General features: G+C 37.5%; 1 protein-coding gene across 3 annotated transcripts in view; it reads left to right on the top strand.

Annotated features, from left to right (window-relative positions):
- The window catches only part of CDADC1 (cytidine and dCMP deaminase domain containing 1), a 50,416-nt gene that overhangs the window by 19,642 nt on the left and 13,232 nt on the right, over positions 1–17,542 (top strand). For 2 of the 3 annotated variants that reach the window (XM_033176886.1, XM_033176885.1), the window contains 5 exons: positions 1,662–1,845; positions 3,337–3,906; positions 10,024–10,073; positions 14,675–14,844; positions 16,858–17,047. In XM_033176886.1, coding sequence (XP_033032777.1) covers positions 1,722–1,845; positions 3,337–3,906; positions 10,024–10,073; positions 14,675–14,844; positions 16,858–17,047 — 1,104 coding nt within the window. In that variant the 5' untranslated portion in view covers positions 1,662–1,721. The remainder of the gene's footprint in view (positions 1–1,661; positions 1,846–3,336; positions 3,907–10,023; positions 10,074–14,674; positions 14,845–16,857; positions 17,048–17,542) is intronic. The other variant, XM_033176884.1, reaches the window with a different exon arrangement.

Genomic DNA, 17,542 nt, shown 5'->3' with positions numbered 1-17,542 from the left:
CTAGCTGTGATGGTGCTCTAGGTAACTTCAGAGAATGAAGATAGAAATTGTGCATGATTATATAACATGAAGAGTTAAATTTCTATTACACACTCAGTTTCCATTCTCTGATTTCTCTTAGCTCTATAAACACATGTAAATCTTCTGCAGAGCTTTAAAGAGCTCTGAAAGGGAAAATACCATTCCATATATGGAATTGATAGCATAGTACAGGCCAGGGGCAGTGGCCCACACCTGCAATCCTAACATTGTGAGGCCAGTGGGAGGACTGCCTGAGGCCAGGAGCCCAAGACCAGCCTGGGCAACATAGCAAGACCCCGTCTCTACCAAAAAAAAAAAAAGTAGCTGGGTAAGGTGGTACACACCTGCAATCACAGCCAATCTGGAAGCTGAAGCAGGAGGATTGGTAGAGTATGGGAGTTAGAAGTTACAATAAGCAATGATGTCACCACTGCACTCCAGCCTGAGTGACAGACTGGTCTCTATTAAAAAAAAAAAGGTATAGTGATACACTATTAATTCTATATATGCTAATATGAGATAGCATCCATATAAACTACTATCAAGTCTTTATGTGCCAGCTACTGTAATAAGTCTTTTCAAGTTTAACTCACTGAATTCATAATGAATTATGAGTTAGCTACCATTATTTCCCCCATTTTACAAATAGGGAAACTGAGACTGGGAGACATTATTTAACTTGCTGGCAAGTTAGTTTTATTTAAATTTAATAAACATTAATAAACATTATTTAAGTTACTGGCAGAACTGGTATTTGAACCTACTTAATCTGATTCCAGAACCTGTGCTATATAAACTCTTACCCACTATGCTATGCTATTCATTAGTATCCATTTAACAATTACTACTATTGCAATAGCTGCAATTATCACTCCTATAGTACAGGGGAATCTATCAAAGAAACACTCAGCTTTCACTTATCTATTTCTGAAAACATTTTTTATTAAAATATAAGGTGCATTTCACTGATCTATTTTTATAATTGTCAATTTATTTAAGTACTTTTATTATATGATGTAAGAAAAATGTTTGACATGTCTTCTGGAATTAACCGGAACAAAATAAATGTGCAAAATTTAGAATAGAATTTTACAGAGTTTATAGGCCACCGAAGCCCATTCATGAAACCCATTCATGAGGCCAAAGGGCAAAACAAACCCTCCCTGAAAATCTCAATTGGGCTTTTAATATTTAAATTTAAATGTCTATATGAATTCTGCTGCTCAGTTTTGTCCTTCCATTCTTCTTAATTTTCCAGTGAAACTGATAACTATTAGTTTTCCTTTTGCTATTAAGCCAAATATTAAAGATATTTGTAAAAATTTAAAACAATCTCATTCTTACAAGTTTTTGTTTTGGAAATTTTTTTTCATAAAGCTAATGTTATTTATATTAATGTATAACAGATTATTGTTATTTTTAATGAATTAATAAATATTTTAAATTTTGTTTTAATTTTCAAGTACAATAAATATCAGTAGATATATTTTACATAAATAAAAGCTCTTTGTGGTCCTCAATAATTTTTAAGAGTGTTAAGGAATCCTGAGATCAAAAAATTTGAGAAACTGTGCTTTAGCATTTGCCACTAATACACAAATGTCTGTCTAAAGAGGATTTTCCCCCTCTTCTTAAATCAGGATTACTGGGAGCAACTAAGATGCCTAGATGCAAGGTTTACCATCACTGCTGGTTAGGAAATGGATTATGAGAACTCGAACAGAGGGAAGGTGAAATGCTACCAGAGGAAACACTCTGATATGAGGTTTGAGGCCTTCAAAATTGCTTTGCAGCCTTCAAAATTGCTTTGCAGCATAAGCCACAGTGAGTCAGGAGTACCAGGGAGTGGATAGAATGTTCATTTGTTTAACTTAGACTTTTTAGTTCATCAATTATTTTGAAGGGTAGAACATTTTGTGGGCTATCTTTCTATTTGCTTCTGGGTACAATCATAAAAAAAAGTCTCTCCTAGCTGAAATGACATGCAGTAATAGCAAAGGGGTCTCTTTGTTGTAAACTGTTCATTAATTGATGAACATTTGTGTACTTAACTATGTATAAGGCATCTCATCGTTCCATTTCAAATATAAATTAAAATATTTTTTTCATGTTTGTTATCCTGTTATGTTTTCTCTTTTACAAATTGTCTGTTCATATCCTTTTGTCTCTCTTTAGGCCTTATTCTTGTCAATTCATATGTGCTCTAATGAATTGAAATATTTTCTGTATATTAAACATTACTAACCTTTCCTTTGTCACACTGATTGAAAAATGATGTTTAGTTTGTTGTTTTGTCTTTAATTTTGTGAGCTTTGGAAAGTTAATATTGCCCTTCAAACACCATCCCAACATCACATAAGAATTTTTTCATGTTATAAATTCTTTCCTCAAACACCATCCCAACATCACATAAGAATTTTTTCATGTTATAAATTCTTTGTGGACATTTTTGATAACTGTTTTATTATGAGAAGGACCATAATTAATTCAAACATTCCCCTATTTTGGTCATTTAGGTTTTTGGGTTTTGGTTTTTTATTTAACATTTTTGCTTGCTATTTTAAAGAATGCTGTGCATGCATGAGATTTCTTTTCTATATTTAGAATATTTTCCTAGAATGGATTCTCAGAAGAATTCTCAGTCTGTGGACAGGAACATTTTTAATGCATGGAAGAAGTATTTATTCCAGATAGAAAACTCTAGGCAATATTAGTTGTTCCCTGTAACATTTTAAAAAACAGCCATGGCACCATGGAGGACTCTTTGAGTATATAGTTTTAGCGCTGGGCTTTGGGATCACACTTCACAACACCAGTAATTCCACAAATGCATTCCCAGGAACTGTGTTAGAGGCTGGGTAACTTTTTCTTGAAAAGGCCAGATAATAAATATTTTAGACTTTGCAGGCCATGTGGTGTCCATCACAGCTACTCAACTCTGTCACACGAAAGCACCCCAAAACTATATAAGTGAATGGGTGTGTGTGTCTGTGTTTCAATAAAGGTTTATTTATGGACACTGAAATTTGAATTTCCTACAGTTTGATGTGTCACAAAATGTTCTTTTGATTTGTCCAATATTTTAAAATGTAAAACCCATTCTTAACCTGTGAGCTGTACAAAGACTGGCAGTGGACTGGATTTGGCCTGTGGGTGGTAGTTTGCCAACCTTCAGGCTACATAATAGGTGACTTGATAATAGACATTTATTATATTGAGGGTTCTAGATATACTGCAATGATAGGGTGGATTTTATCATGAAAACCCTAAATTCAGTATGTATCTCATAATTACCTTTCATATTTTGTATTTCAGCTGGAGTTAACCGAATTTCATATTGGCCTGCTGATCCAGAAATAAGTTTGCTTACGGAGGCTTCTAGTTCTGAAGATGCAAAGTTAGATGCCAAAGCAGTGGAAAGATTGAAGTCAAACAGTCGGGCCCATGTGTGTGTCTTACTTCAACCTTTGGTGTGTTATATGGTGCAGTTTGTAGAGGAGACCTCTTACAAATGTGACTTTATTCAAAAAATTACAAAAACATTGCCGGATGCTAACACTGACTTTTATTATGAATGTAAACAAGAAAGAATAAAAGAATATGAAATGTTATTTTTGGTTTCAAATGAAGAAATGCATAAGCAAATACTGATGACTATAGGTTTGGAGAACCTGTGTGAAAATCCATACTTTAGCAATCTAAGGCAAAACATGAAAGACCTTATCCTACTTTTGGCCACAGTAGCTTCCAGTGTGCCGAACTTTAAACACTTCGGATTTTACTGTAGCAATCCAGAACAAATTAATGAAATTCACAATCAAAGTTTGCCACAGGAAATTGCAAGGCACTGCATGGTTCAGGCCAGGTTATTGGCATATCGAACTGGTGAGTTACATAGATCGTAAATTGGGGCTGATTGGTTGGGTTGTATTTGTCTCTGAAGTGTTCGTCTCATTTATAGTAGAGTTCATTTACTCATAGTTACTAAAGTTTTGCTGTTCATACAGTATAGAGAAGTTAGTGAGTCCCTTAGGTAGACAACTCTTTCTCCCAGCAATTTTGGGATTCCTTGTGGCTTTATATTCAGTACCACATTTCTACATCAGGGCCTCATTAATCTAGGCCCTTTCTGCTTCTTGATTTTATGATTTCACTGTTCCTTGAGCCCTCCACTAAAGGTAGGACAAGAAGAGAAAGGAGAGGCCCAGTGCAGTGGTTCATGCCTGTAATTGCAACACTTTAGGAGGCTGAGACAGGAGGATCGCTTGAGCTCAGGAGTTCAAGACCAGCGTGGGCAACATAGCACGACCTCGACTCTAACAAAAAATACAAAAAAAATTAGCTGGGCATGGTGGTGTGTGGTGGTGCGTGCCTGTAGTCCCAGCTGCTTGGGAAGCTAAAGCAGGAAGATTGCTTGAGCCCAGTAATTTGGGGTTGCAGTGAGCTACAATAGCACCACTGTACTCCAGCTCCAGAGACAGAGCAAGACTCTGTCTCCAAAAAAATAAAAAGAAAAAGGAGAAAACCAAAATTACTCATTTTTGTTAACTCTTCAATATTTTGATGTACTGAATACTTAAAAAGTTTTAAAAATCTTTAACATTAATTCAAAATAACTAATAGAATCAAGGTAAAGGAATGGTGATTATTGCAGATTCTTCCAGTTGCTGGTATGTCTTCAATCAGCAAGTTGAGAAATCAAACATTTTTACTGTATTCTATTAAGTTGTATATTTGGAAAAGGAAAATATTACTTGGAATTATTCTTTGTTATGGTAAAAGACGGCATCTCTATTTCCAAACATGGAACAGTATTTTCACATCTTACCTGATGTAAGATTTCTCAACATAGAATCATGATCACTTTTTAAAATGCATCTTTGAAATAAAGGGGAAAAACATGGGCAGGAGGAGCAGTAGAGTAAGATTTGTTTGAGGAGTGTACTGTAGTAGGATTTAAAAATTATCCCAAGAAAGAAGAGAAAGTCATCAGAAAGGGTCTCTACAGATGCTGCTGGTCTGCAGTAGTCAACAGAAGGGAGGTTCTCAGCTGGCAGCAAATCAGAATCACCACTGAAACATTTATAAAAAGTACAGATGCTCAAACCCCAACCCAGACCTATTAAACCATGTCCCTAACCAAATATGGCCAAGGTCTATGTTTTTAAAAGTTCTACAAGGTGTTCTGATGTTCAGCAGAGTTAATAATTGCTCAATTCTTATTAAAGATTTTAATTCTGTAGGCACACATTATATGACCCCAAGCAATTGCATTGTGTAAAAGTCTGGTTTCATGTAATTATCTTCTATTGTGGGTTATATATTTGTTTCTTTGCCAACTCCAGCTTTGTAAAGAATTTTTCTGTAAACCATTCAAAAAGACAGAAAACATAAATGGGAACAGCTGTTGTAGCTATAATTCGCTAATTACCCTTCACTAATTAGAATTCAGCAGAACCCTCCCTGTGTTCCAGAGTAAGAGGGAGATGTGAATCTGCTGTTGTTTTACTGGATCTTAGTACCTCTTGCTTCTATACAACACCTTATCATACCAGCTATGATTCCAGTGTTTAAAGATGCAGTATGTATACATTTGCATTTATATTCTTTATTACTCTATAGTTATATTTTATATTATAAATATATCCACTGTTGTGCAGAATTTTGTACATAAAGCCCTGCTTATGCACTTGATGGGCAATTTAAAAGATTTTTCAAGGTTAATTGTTGGTGATTTTTTTTGTTTGTTTACATGGAACTCAAATCCTGAATAGGGTGCAACTCCTCTGTCACTCACTGTACTCCACTGTGCACTCTTCCAGGGAAGAAACCATGTCTTAATCATTTTTTCCTTAGCACTAAACACAATGTGTGTTGAATGGATAAAACAAATCTTTTTATCCAAAGATAAAGGGTCCACAATCCCTTATGCAAAATTTTTGGAGCCAGATGAAAAGGAATTCAGAAGTTTTCAGATTTTATTTTATTTTTTTGAGACAGGGTTTTACTCTATTGCCCAGGCTAAGTGCAGTGGCACTCATGGCTCACTGCAGCCCTCAACCTCTCAGCCTCAAGCAATCCTCCCACATCAGCCTCCTGAGTAGCTTGTACTACAGGAGAACACCACCATGTCCAGCCACTTTTTTATTTTTTGTAGAGATGTCTCACTGTGTTGCCCAGGCTGGTCTCAAACTCCTTGGCGTAAGCAATCTTCCTGCCTCAACCTGCCAAAGTTCTGGGATTACAGGCATGAGCCACCAATGCCCAATCCAGATTTTTAAAAGGTAATATGGTACATATACTGTTATATAGAACTCCCAGTGGGGCCTGGGACAGTACCCTGTAATCACATTAATACATACAGAGTGAAAAAAGTAGGAATATTTTCTCTCAGCAGAATAATTGAGGGCTATAAATAACTCACTTTGGGTCAGATTTGATCACAAAATAAGTGCATCAAAATTCAAAAAAACTTGATGTAAGAGATTTCAAATCAGGGACTCTGGACCTGTAATTCTTCCTTGATAAATAATAACAATGACAGTTTATGGAACACCTACTATGTGTCAAGCACTGAGCTTGGTGATTTATATATGTATCTCATTTAACATTGGTGGATATCCCTATGATACAGTGTGCTTCCAATTAAGCTTTTAATTTCACATTATTCAGTTTGGTTTGATGACCTCATTTCTCCCTGATTAATAGATGGAGATACCATTTCATTTAAAAATGTACATATGATTAAAATGAATTCCAAAACCTCTAACAACAGAGTTCTAAAATGAATTGAAAGTAGTTGCTTATAATTGCTTTTTGAATGATGAATAAAGAGGATCCATAGAGATGTCATGAAAAGTATGTTACTAGCCAGGTGCGGTGACTCCCACCTATAATACCAGCACTGAAAGACTGAGGCAGGAGGACTGCTTGAGGCCAGGAGTTCCAAAAGTATGTTTCTAGAATACCTGGAGGTGGCAAAAAAGTGGAAAGAATGTGTTTAGATTCTTGGGGGAAAAAGCAGGAGGAAGGCATCACGTCTTATCTATCTGGTTTAAGTACTGAGTTGTGATCTCTTCATGTCTTGCTTTCTCATCAGATTAGGTGTTTTCCAAAGCTAAGGATTACGCTTTCCTCCTGGACCACAGTGCTGATGATGAGAGTAGGCTGGAGTAATAAAAAAAGTTAACTTTTAAAACAGAACTCAGTGGTTCTCAGATATGAGTATGCCTGAGAATCAAGGTAGAGCTCAGGAGAAATGCAGATTCCTAAGTCTTACCTGCCTCTCTCAGAGAGGTTGATTTAGGGGACTTCCATGGAAGCCAGGAGTTGCCTTTTTTTTTTTTTTAATTTTAAAAACAAGCATCCAGTAATTTTGATGCAAGAGGTCTGTGGAGCACCTTGGACACTGACATGACCACAGGATTGGGAGCTGAAATAACCACACTTGTGTTCTAGAACAAAAAGTTCCCCTCTGATTTTCAGTGATCAAAGAGCCCCAGGAATTTGACTCAGTGATCGTAAGTTGACCTTTCCTTCAAAGTTGTACAGAGAAAACCCTGTGAATGACTAGATCATAGGGAGCAATTTCTGTAAAAATTATAGACATGAAAAGATTTTTGAGAAATTACCTCATCTGTCACCAGCCTGGGTGCTGGGTGACATCAAATCTGTTTTATATGGATGAAAATTTATTCCTATTTTAAAAGACAAGTAGTAAAGAATGTTCTGTTGATGTAACCAACCTTAGCTAGGCAGTAGAGCTGCATGCTGATGGAAAAATCACATTTTTTTTTTCCCTCCTAACAAGGTTTAGTCTGTCCCCAGGCTGAAACAGAAAAAGTGGCTTCTGTGACTAAGAAACATAACATTAAAAACATGCAGTGTTGATGGTAGAAAAGGGGGCTCTTAATAGGGAGAATTTTTATTCTGGTTTTGTTTTTTCATTTTAGATTTATGCAAAAATAAAACTTTAAAGATTTTGGTTTTGCAGGCAAATATAATCTTATGTTTATAACTTCTGCCACTTACCTTAGAAATGAGCATAAAGCCATTAATTTGTATTCTTGCCCACTCATGTTAAACTCTAAAGGTCTGGGAAGGAACCCAATTTTGTTTACACCAAAATCCCTTTTCCCTCTACTCTATAGAAGGAAGTCATCCCATGCACTCTGCCGTTCAGCCTCGTTCATTTCCTTCAGAGCACAGCACATAAAGTACTGTTTGTTTCCTTGTTGCTGTTCTCCTTCACCATCCAACTGTAAGTCATATGAGGAAGGGACTGCAGTTTCCCTCACCACTGCATCCTCAGCTCTCACAGTACTTGGAACATAACAGGCATTCAATAAATGGAAATTTTTGTCAAGGATTTCTTTTTTCTTGTTTTTTGAGATGGAGTCCTTCTCTGTCCCCCAGGCTGGAGTGAAGTGGTACGATCTTGACTCACTGCAACCTCCACCTCCCAGGTTTAAGCAATTCTCCTGCCTCAGCCTCCCAAGTAGCTGCGATTACAGGCATGCACCACCACACCTGGCTAATTTTTGTATTTTTAGTAGAGACGAGGTTTCACTATGTTGGCCAGGCTGTGTCAAGGAATTCTTTATGTCATGGTGCAAGGTGGAGTAAAGGCCAAGCAAGTTGGATCCGGAGGGCTAAGTTTTAGTATATTTCTTTGCCTGTTTCTGCGTCTAGAAATGGAAATTTTATCTGCTTTACCTTTAGGGTAAAAATGAGATCATGAATAAACATGTTTAACATAAGTTATACAAATGCTTTGTGGTATAATTTTGAAAACCAGAGCTTGCTTGAATTTGAGATGGGAAATTTTATTAGAGTATCATAACTGTTTTAAAGTTAACCTCTTAATAAGACATTCATTGTAGTTTTTAATGCAATTGTGGCACAAATTTTCTTTTGTACCTTTACTGGAAAGTAGGTATTTAAAAATGTTATCATTGGAGGGATTCTCTTTTAGGAAATTGTAGGGTGAAACCACAGTTTCAGTTAATCCTCCCCAAAATGAAAATGCCCTAGGGTAAGTTCACAGATAATTGTTATTTTCTATGTGTAAATGTGCCACTTAACTACCTAAGTCCCTTATTAAGATTTTGATAAATACTGTGGTTTTCCTAATTAGTGTAATTTGTCTTAGAAATTTGAAACTCAACATTGTATAGAAGGAAAAAGTAAATCCTTAATATGTAGAATTTCTATGTTTTTTAATTTTCTGTTTCAGATTAATGGTTTTAAGAAGTACAGCTTTACTTTTGCAAAGGTTTTGGTTCTACAGGGAAATTACAATCTTATGTTTGTTTATAACTTCTGCTATTTGATTTAGAAATGGGCAAGATGTCATTAACTTGCATTCTTTTTCCCTCAAGGTAAACTGAAAGTCAGGGAAAGGACAATATTTTGTTTAAATCAGAATTCTCTTCATGTACTTTCTAGCAACAGATAGATAGATAGATCCATAAAGATTTATTTATGTTTGTATGAGAAGTTTGAACTTTTTTCTTAGCAAGAACATTTTCATAAGATGTATTTTCCATGATTAGAGTATAAATAATACTGAGAAAAGACAAATTTGGTTGTTGTGAACAGTTATTACACAAAATCCATTAGTTCTGAAACCGTTATTCAATTTTATCATCTATCAGAAGTAGTCGTTTAGAAACTGGCTTGTTAATGGAGAATCAATGAAGTTGCACTTAGTCCTGGCTACAGCTTTGAGGGAACTGACTGTGGACATTGGCATTTAGTGGCCTCCACATACGTATGTGTGACTGAGTTGGTAGTGACTCTGTCTAGTTATTTGGTACCTAGCTCCCACATTCCATACTTAAAAGTGTTTAATACTTTTCTGTAATTAGTGAAGATATCAAGGATTGCTGCTGCATTTATGAAGTATGTTTCGATACAAGTTTTTTTTATTATTTTTGGAAAAATATATTTCTAAAACTAACATCATAATTTTTACTGAGTTAAATGCCATATATCTTTCAGAGGATCATAAAACAGGAGTTGGGGCAGTCATTTGGGCAGAAGGGAAATCTGTAAGTATGAAAACAATTCTTTAAATATTTAACCTGGATTTTGTTTAAACATAGTTCAGTCTTTGGTGCATTACAGGTTATTGACCATTAAGATTAATATTTTTGTAATGATGCATTTATGAAGATCTATAAAGATTTGCTCATTCCCTCAACAATCTTCCAGATAGACGCATTCATTCAGCAAACATTTGTTAAACACTCTCTACAGGTTAGGCACTGTGCCACAGTGAATGCTGGGGATTAAAGATCACATTTTATGGCCTCATAGTTTAGTGATGGAGATGTAGAAGTAAAAAATAACTGATATGTAAGTGTAATTATAACTGATATCATGAGAACATAGAGGAGGAACCTTTGCTTAGAAAAATGAGTAAATACTTTTGGTGAATATTATTAAGGTTAATAATATTAATATTCTTGAAGAATAAGGTAATTTCATCAGATAGAGCAAGTCAATAGGACCAGGAGGATAACATGAATATTCTTGGTGAATTTTTTTTTTTTTTTTTTTGAGACAGAGTCCCCCTCTGTCACCCAGGCTGGAGTGCAGTGGTGCAATCTTGGCTCACTGCAGCCTCTGCCTCCTGAGTTCAAGTGATTCTTATGCCTCAGCCTCTTGAATAGCTGAGACTACAGGCATGTACCACCACTGTTGCCATGTTGAGCAGGCTGGTCTTGAACTCCTGGCCTCAAGCAATCCACCCTCCTCTGCCTCCCAAAGTGCTGGGATTACAGGTGTGAGCCACCATGCCTGCCCTGAATATTCTTAATATTAATAATGTTAATGTTCTTGAAGATTAGGAGGATATAATCAGACAGAGCAAGTTAATGGGACCAGGAGAATAACACACAGAGATTGGGGTGAGAGAGAGAATATGGGAAAATGCATTTGATTTGGCACAGAGAGTAAGCAACAAATTGGACTGGACCATGAAGAACCCTATATCCCATGTAAAGATTTTGGACTTTATCCTGGCAGTGACATACTACAGAACAGCACTAACCAGTAGAGAGAAAAGGCAAGCCTCAAACTGAATTTTAAATTTTTAGGAGCCATATATATATATATATATTTTTTTTTTTTTTTTTTTTTTGAGACAGAGTTTCGCTCTGTTGCCAGGCTGGAGTGCAGTGGCGCAGTCTCGGCTCACTGCAACCTCTGCCTCCTGGGTTCAAGCAATTCTCCTGTCTCAGCCTCCCAAGTAGCTGGGACTACAGGCACGCGCCACCACGCCCAGCTAATTTTTGTATTTTTAGTAGAGATGGAGTTTCACCATGTTGTCTGGAATGGTCTCAATCTCTTGACATCGTGATCCATCTGCCTTGGCCTCCCATAGTGCTGGGATTACAGGTGTGAACCACCTCGCCTGGCCGGAGCCATATTTTTAAAAGGAAAACAGATGAATTAATTTTAAGAAAATATTTAATCATATAATCAATAAAAATTACTAATGAAATATTCTGCATTTTAAAAATATTAAATCTTCAAAATTCTATGTGTATTTTACACCTGCAGCACCTGTCAATCTAGACTAACCACATGTGGCTAGTGGTGACTGTATTGGACAGTGCAGTCCAAGAATATTTTAAGTGGAGAAATGATTTGATCAGATTTGCATTATAAATGAATGAAGTAGGGCTAGACAGGAAATAGGGAGATTAATAAAAGAGAGATGAGGACTTGGAGTTGTGGGGATGGGTTAGGAGGCTAGAATCAAGAGATATTTAGTAACTATATAGCTGACTGAAAGGTGAGCCTACATTTTGCCTCAAGGACTTCACAGAAAGTAATCTATTTGCTTTGATGTTTCACAAACTCCTCAAGTTCAACTCATCCATTATCTTCCCTGCCAACCTTCTCCCTCGCTAGTAGTCACCATCTCGTCTGTTACTGTACACATACGATCACCTAGTGCAATGGATTCCACCTTCAAAATACCTCTTGACTCTACTTACCTCTACCCCAACTGTTAACTCCTACTAGAATACTAGACTCCTCAGACAGAAATTCCATAGCGCTCTGTACAACTTGTCTGTGACATTCATCACAGTTAAAGTTACCTGTCCAATTTCTTACCCTCCCCAGACTAGAAGGCTCATGAGGGTAGGGACTCTCTGTCGTGTTTACAATTGTATTCCAGCACCTAGCATAGGTCTAGCCAGTGGTTGGAACTCTCATTTGTGTGTACATGAATGCTCAGCAGCCTTTTGGCTTAACATCTCATTCTTTTTTTTTTTTTTTTTTTTTTTTTTTTTGAGACAGAGTCTGGCTCTGTCACCCAGGCTGGAGTGCAGTGGCCGGGTCTCAGCTCACTGCAAGCTCCGCCTCCCGGGTTCCCGCCATTCTCTTGCCTCAGCCTCCCGAGTAGCTGGGACTACAGGCGCCCGCCACCTTGCCCGGCTAGTTTTTTGTATTTTTTTAGTAGAGACGGGGTTTCACCATGTTAGCCAGGATGGTTTCAATCTCCTGACCTCGTGATCCACCCGTCTCGGCCTCCCAAAGTGCTGGGATTACAGGCTTGAGCCACCGCGCCCGGCCTAACATCTCATTCTTAAAAATTTTGTGGAGAATGTCAGTTTCTAGTTATCTCTAGAGTAGGCCGGCAGGCAGCACGGTGAAATGGAAAGAGACATGGCTTAGAGTCAAGTAACCTGGGCTTGAATTCTGGCTATGTTACTTACTCATTTTGTGACCCTAGACAATTAGTCACTCTTGTCCTCAGTTTCCTTATCTGTAAAACAGTAATATTAGTAGTATCACTCTTTAGGTTGTTTCAAGAATTGATCAAATGAAATGATGCATATAAAACTCAGTATGGCTGGGCACAGTGGCTCATGCCTGTAATCCCAGCACTTTTGGAGGCTGGGACTGGAGGATTGCTTGAGCTCAGGAGTCCAAGACAATCCTGGGCATCATGGTGAGACCCCATCGCTACAAAAAATGAAAAAATTAGCCAGGCATAGTGACATGCGCCTGTGGTCCCAGCTACTTGGGAGGCTGAGGTGGGAGGATGACTTGAGCCCAGGAAGTCAAACCTGGGTGACAGAGCGAGACCCTGTCTCTAAATAAATAAATAAATAAATCAGCATGATGTTTGACATTTAGTAAATGTTCAAACAGATTTATTAATGAGATAATATTTTGTTTGCAGGCTTTTGTTTGCTTACTATTACATGATTTTTATGAAGCTGCTACAGTAATGAGTCTGTTGATATTATCACGAGTAATTATAACATATTGAAATTTATGAGGTTTATAGTATATTCCAAACTATTACACACACAATATTGATAAAATATTTCATTCTAATAATTGATAAAGCATTGATATTAACTACTATTTCTCTTTAAAAGAGAAGAAAGCCATTGAAGTAAGAAGTTCTATAATAATATGCATATAATAGAGGTTCAATAAATACTGAAGATGAAAATGCATTTTTTATTTTCCAACTAAATCACAGTAGCACATTTTTAGCCCAACAACAGAAATTTTCTGTTTAAAGTATTTAAAAGTTTTCGACTTGCTAACCAGTAGCATGGCACAGAGCACATAAGAAATTAACAATCGCAGCCAGGCGCGGTGGCTCATGCCTGTAATCCTAGCACTTTGGGAGGCCAAGGAGGGTGGATCACCTGAGGTTGGGAGTTCCAAACCAGCCTGACCAACATGGAGAAACCCTGTCTCTACTAAAAAATACAAAAAAATTAGCCGAGCGTAGTGGTGCATGCCTGTAATCTCAGCTACTTGGGAGGCTGAGGGAGGAGAATCGCTTGAACCTGGGAGGCGGAGGTTGCTGTGAGCCGAGATCACGCCATTGCACTCTAGCCTGGGCAACAAGAGTGAAACTCCGTCTCAAAAAAAAAACAAAAACAAATTAACCATCACTTGTTGAGTATCTGCTATGTACAGAACACTCGAACATGTTGAAGGGATAGAAAAGAAATATAAAACATGGTTTCTGCTCTCCAGAATCTTATAATTTATTTGGGAAGTAATATCTGAATCAAGTGAAATAATTTGTGAGTTAAGTAAGATAGTATTTAATTAATTGCAAAAAACAAGGACTTCCTTAGGATTATAGATTAGAGAGGTGGTCAGCCTTCTTGGAATTTTGCTTTGACAAGGATCTGCAGTAGGAGGATCTGATATTATATTTTTTGATAACTCAGTTTACTGTAGAAAATTGGCTGGGAGCGGTGGCTCACGCCTGTAATCCTAGCACTTTGGGAGGCCGAGGCGGGCAGATCACGACATCAGGAGATCGAGACCATCCTGGCTAACACGGTGAAACCCCGTCTCTACTAAAAATACAAAAAATTAGCCAGGCGTGGTGGTGCATGCCTGTAGTCCCAGCTATTCGGAGGCTGAGGCAGGAGAATGGCGTGAACCCAGGAGGCGGAGCTTGCAGTGAGCCGAGATGGGGCCACTGCACTCCAGCCTGGGCAACAAAGCGAGACTCCATCTCAAAAAAAAAAAAAAAGAAAGACAGAAAATTGAGTGGATATTCATTATACAAAGTATGATAGCAAGCTTCAAAAATACATTGCAAAGTGCCTTTTCAGAATGTTGAAACTAACCATTGATTTGCTTACTCTCATAGAAAAGTTGTGATGGAACAGGTGCCATGTACTTCGTAGGATGTGGTTACAATGCTTTTCCTGTTGGATCTGAGTATGCTGACTTCCCACACATGGATGACAAGCAGAAAGACAGAGAAATACGGAAATTCAGATACATCATACATGCAGAACAGAATGCCTTGACTTTTAGGTATGAAATCCTTCTTGGTGTACTTTTCTTTAAAATGTAGCAAGTGTTGGTTGAAATTAATTTTCTTATAATTGCAATTTATTTCCTTTTTCAAATTCCAGGAAAGTTTCCTTTCAGAAATATAATTTTGGTAAGGCTTGGTCCTGCCAGACCTGAAGCTATGACCTGAACTGAGGTTAATGCCTCTGCAGGCCTTCCCATTTGTTGAGCATGTCTTTTTTTCCCTTCCCTCTCTCCAATATGAAACTACTTGAAGTTTATCCTTTGGGATCTTGCTCAGACTCTCATATTTCTGGATGTTAAGAGCTCCTTTGTCTTCTAAATCTGGAGCACACATTTATTAATACAGTTACATACCACATAAGGACATTTTGAGCAACGATGGACTACATGCACAACGTGTTCCCATAAGATTATAACAGAGCTGAAAAATTTCTGTTACTGAGTGAAGTAGCCATTGTAACATCACACGTTACCTTTTTTATGTTTAGATACACAAATACTTACCATTGTGTTACAATGACCTGCAGTATTCAGAACAGGACTTTATAATAAACCAAATGCTTTAAAAGAACTTTTGTTAACGATTATAGCTATCAATTTACATCATTGTCACAAACACTTCTCAGCCTTTACCATTAACCTTACCATTAAGGTTAAGGGATTAAAAAACTGTGTAAGACATGGCTCCTGTCCTTGGAGAGCTTCTAATCCAGTAGGGGACATGAGACAGCATCCACCTCATGCTGTGGATTCTGTAGGAGGGGCAAATGTAAAGTGCTGCGGACATTCTGCTGCTGCTATGGACAAATGGGAGAGTGCAAGGGAAAGGTTTTAGGGAAGAACTGGCATCTGAACTGAGCTTAAAGGATTCCTAGACTGAGGCAATTGGAAGGGAAGGGAAGACCATTCTTGCTTCTAGCATAAGCAATGGTCTAGAAGTAGGAAAACCCGTGGTGTGTTTAGGAGCATGAATATTCCAGTTAGGTTGGAATATGGACACAAGGGAAATGCAGCTCACAAGGACAGGCTGGGACTGGACTCGAGAGGACTTTGAGTTTATGCTTCATTTGGTAGGCAGTGGGGAAATGGAATGGCATTGACAGAGCCACACTCTATAGATTATGTAGGTAGTATTGTTTGAACAGACTAGATGCACAGAATTCTGTTGCCCTAGTCCAGGTGAATGTAAGTAACAGTCTCAACAAGGAAAATGGATATGGAAGGCTGGCAGTGGAGGAATTGAAGATGGCTGACTGAGAGCTGCCTAAGCCTCAGAACCCGGAAGTCAGTCCTTGTAGCCCCAGACCAGAGCAGTCCTTAGTCCTGAACTACCCTCAGCATGCAAAATTTTACCCAAAATTTCCTCCATTCTTTTCCTTGTCCTCTTCATTACAGACTTACTTGCTTCATTTTGTACAGAGGTGTGAATATGTCAAATAGAAACTTTTCTTTTTAAAATTATCCTATGATAGGGAAGGGGTAAGGGAACTATAAGTCAAAACAGAACTTAAATATTTAATTTATTCATTTAGTAAACATTTATTGAATATCCAGTAGGTACCAGATAGGGCTGTGTCATTTGTCTAACAAGATGAGTTAGTGTCTAGTCAGACATGATTAACTCTTAAAGAAGGTATCAGTTTCAAATCTAATTCCAGTATTCTAAACACATACTTACTTAGAAAGCATTGGGGAATTTTTCTCTCTTTCTTTGATGTCTGTATCTTCCTGATTTCATCTATTTTGTAATCTGAAACTGAACCTCTTACTTAGAATCAATAAATGATTTTTAGTTATAATAATCGTCATGTTCAGGTTGTATCATAACACTTTTGTAGGTTTACATATTTTGAACATTCAGTAATTCAGCAAGTCTAAGGCTTGATGATCATTATTAATATCATAAATCTGTTTTTAAAACAGCTCAATTTTAGTGTTTAAAGATTTTTCTAAAAAATAACTTTCCCTTTCACAAACGACCTTTCTGATATTTTATAATTTTTTTTGTAGGTGTCAAGAAATAAAACCAGAAGAAAGAAGCATGATTTTTGTGACAAAGTGCCCATGTGATGAGTGTGTACCTCTAATTAAAGGTGCAGGCATAAAACAAATCTATGCAGGAGATGTGGATGTTGGAAAAAAGAAGGCAGACATCTCTTACATGAGGTTCGGGGAGCTTGAAGGTGTTAGCAAATTTACAGTAAGTAGATGCACATTTTTTTCAGGTGTATTTTGTATTATGTTGTTAGGTACCCTTTTGCAATATTGTAAGTTACTGCTTCCCACCCTTTTAAAGAGTTTCAACGAATTATTATTTATTATTATTATTTGAGAGAGAGTCTCTCTCTGTCGCCTAGGCTGGAGTGCCAGTGGCTCGATCTCGGCTCACCGCAACTTCCGCCTCCGGGGTTCAAGTGATTCTCCTGCCTCAGCTTCCCGAGTAGCTGGGATTACAGGCGCCCGCCACCATACCCGGCTAATTTTTGTATTTTTAGTAGAGCCGGAGTTTCGCCATGTTGTGCAGACTGGTCTCAAACTCCTGAGCCCAGGTGATCCGCCCGCCTCAGTCTTCCAAAGTGTGGGGATTACAGGTGTAAGCCACCGTGCCCGGCCGAGTTTCAACAAATTATTATTATTGAGTTTATTTATATGTGCAAACCTTTACCTAACTGCAACTGTTCAGCTATGGATTCCT

This window comes from Trachypithecus francoisi, unplaced genomic scaffold (genome assembly GCF_009764315.1).
Source record: "Trachypithecus francoisi isolate TF-2019V2 unplaced genomic scaffold, Tfra_2.0 Lachesis_group18, whole genome shotgun sequence".
In the NCBI taxonomy this organism is placed as follows: Eukaryota; Metazoa; Chordata; class Mammalia; order Primates; family Cercopithecidae; genus Trachypithecus; species Trachypithecus francoisi.
The sequence above is the reverse complement of the archived record's forward strand: the minus strand, read 5'-3'. Positions and strand labels throughout refer to the sequence as shown.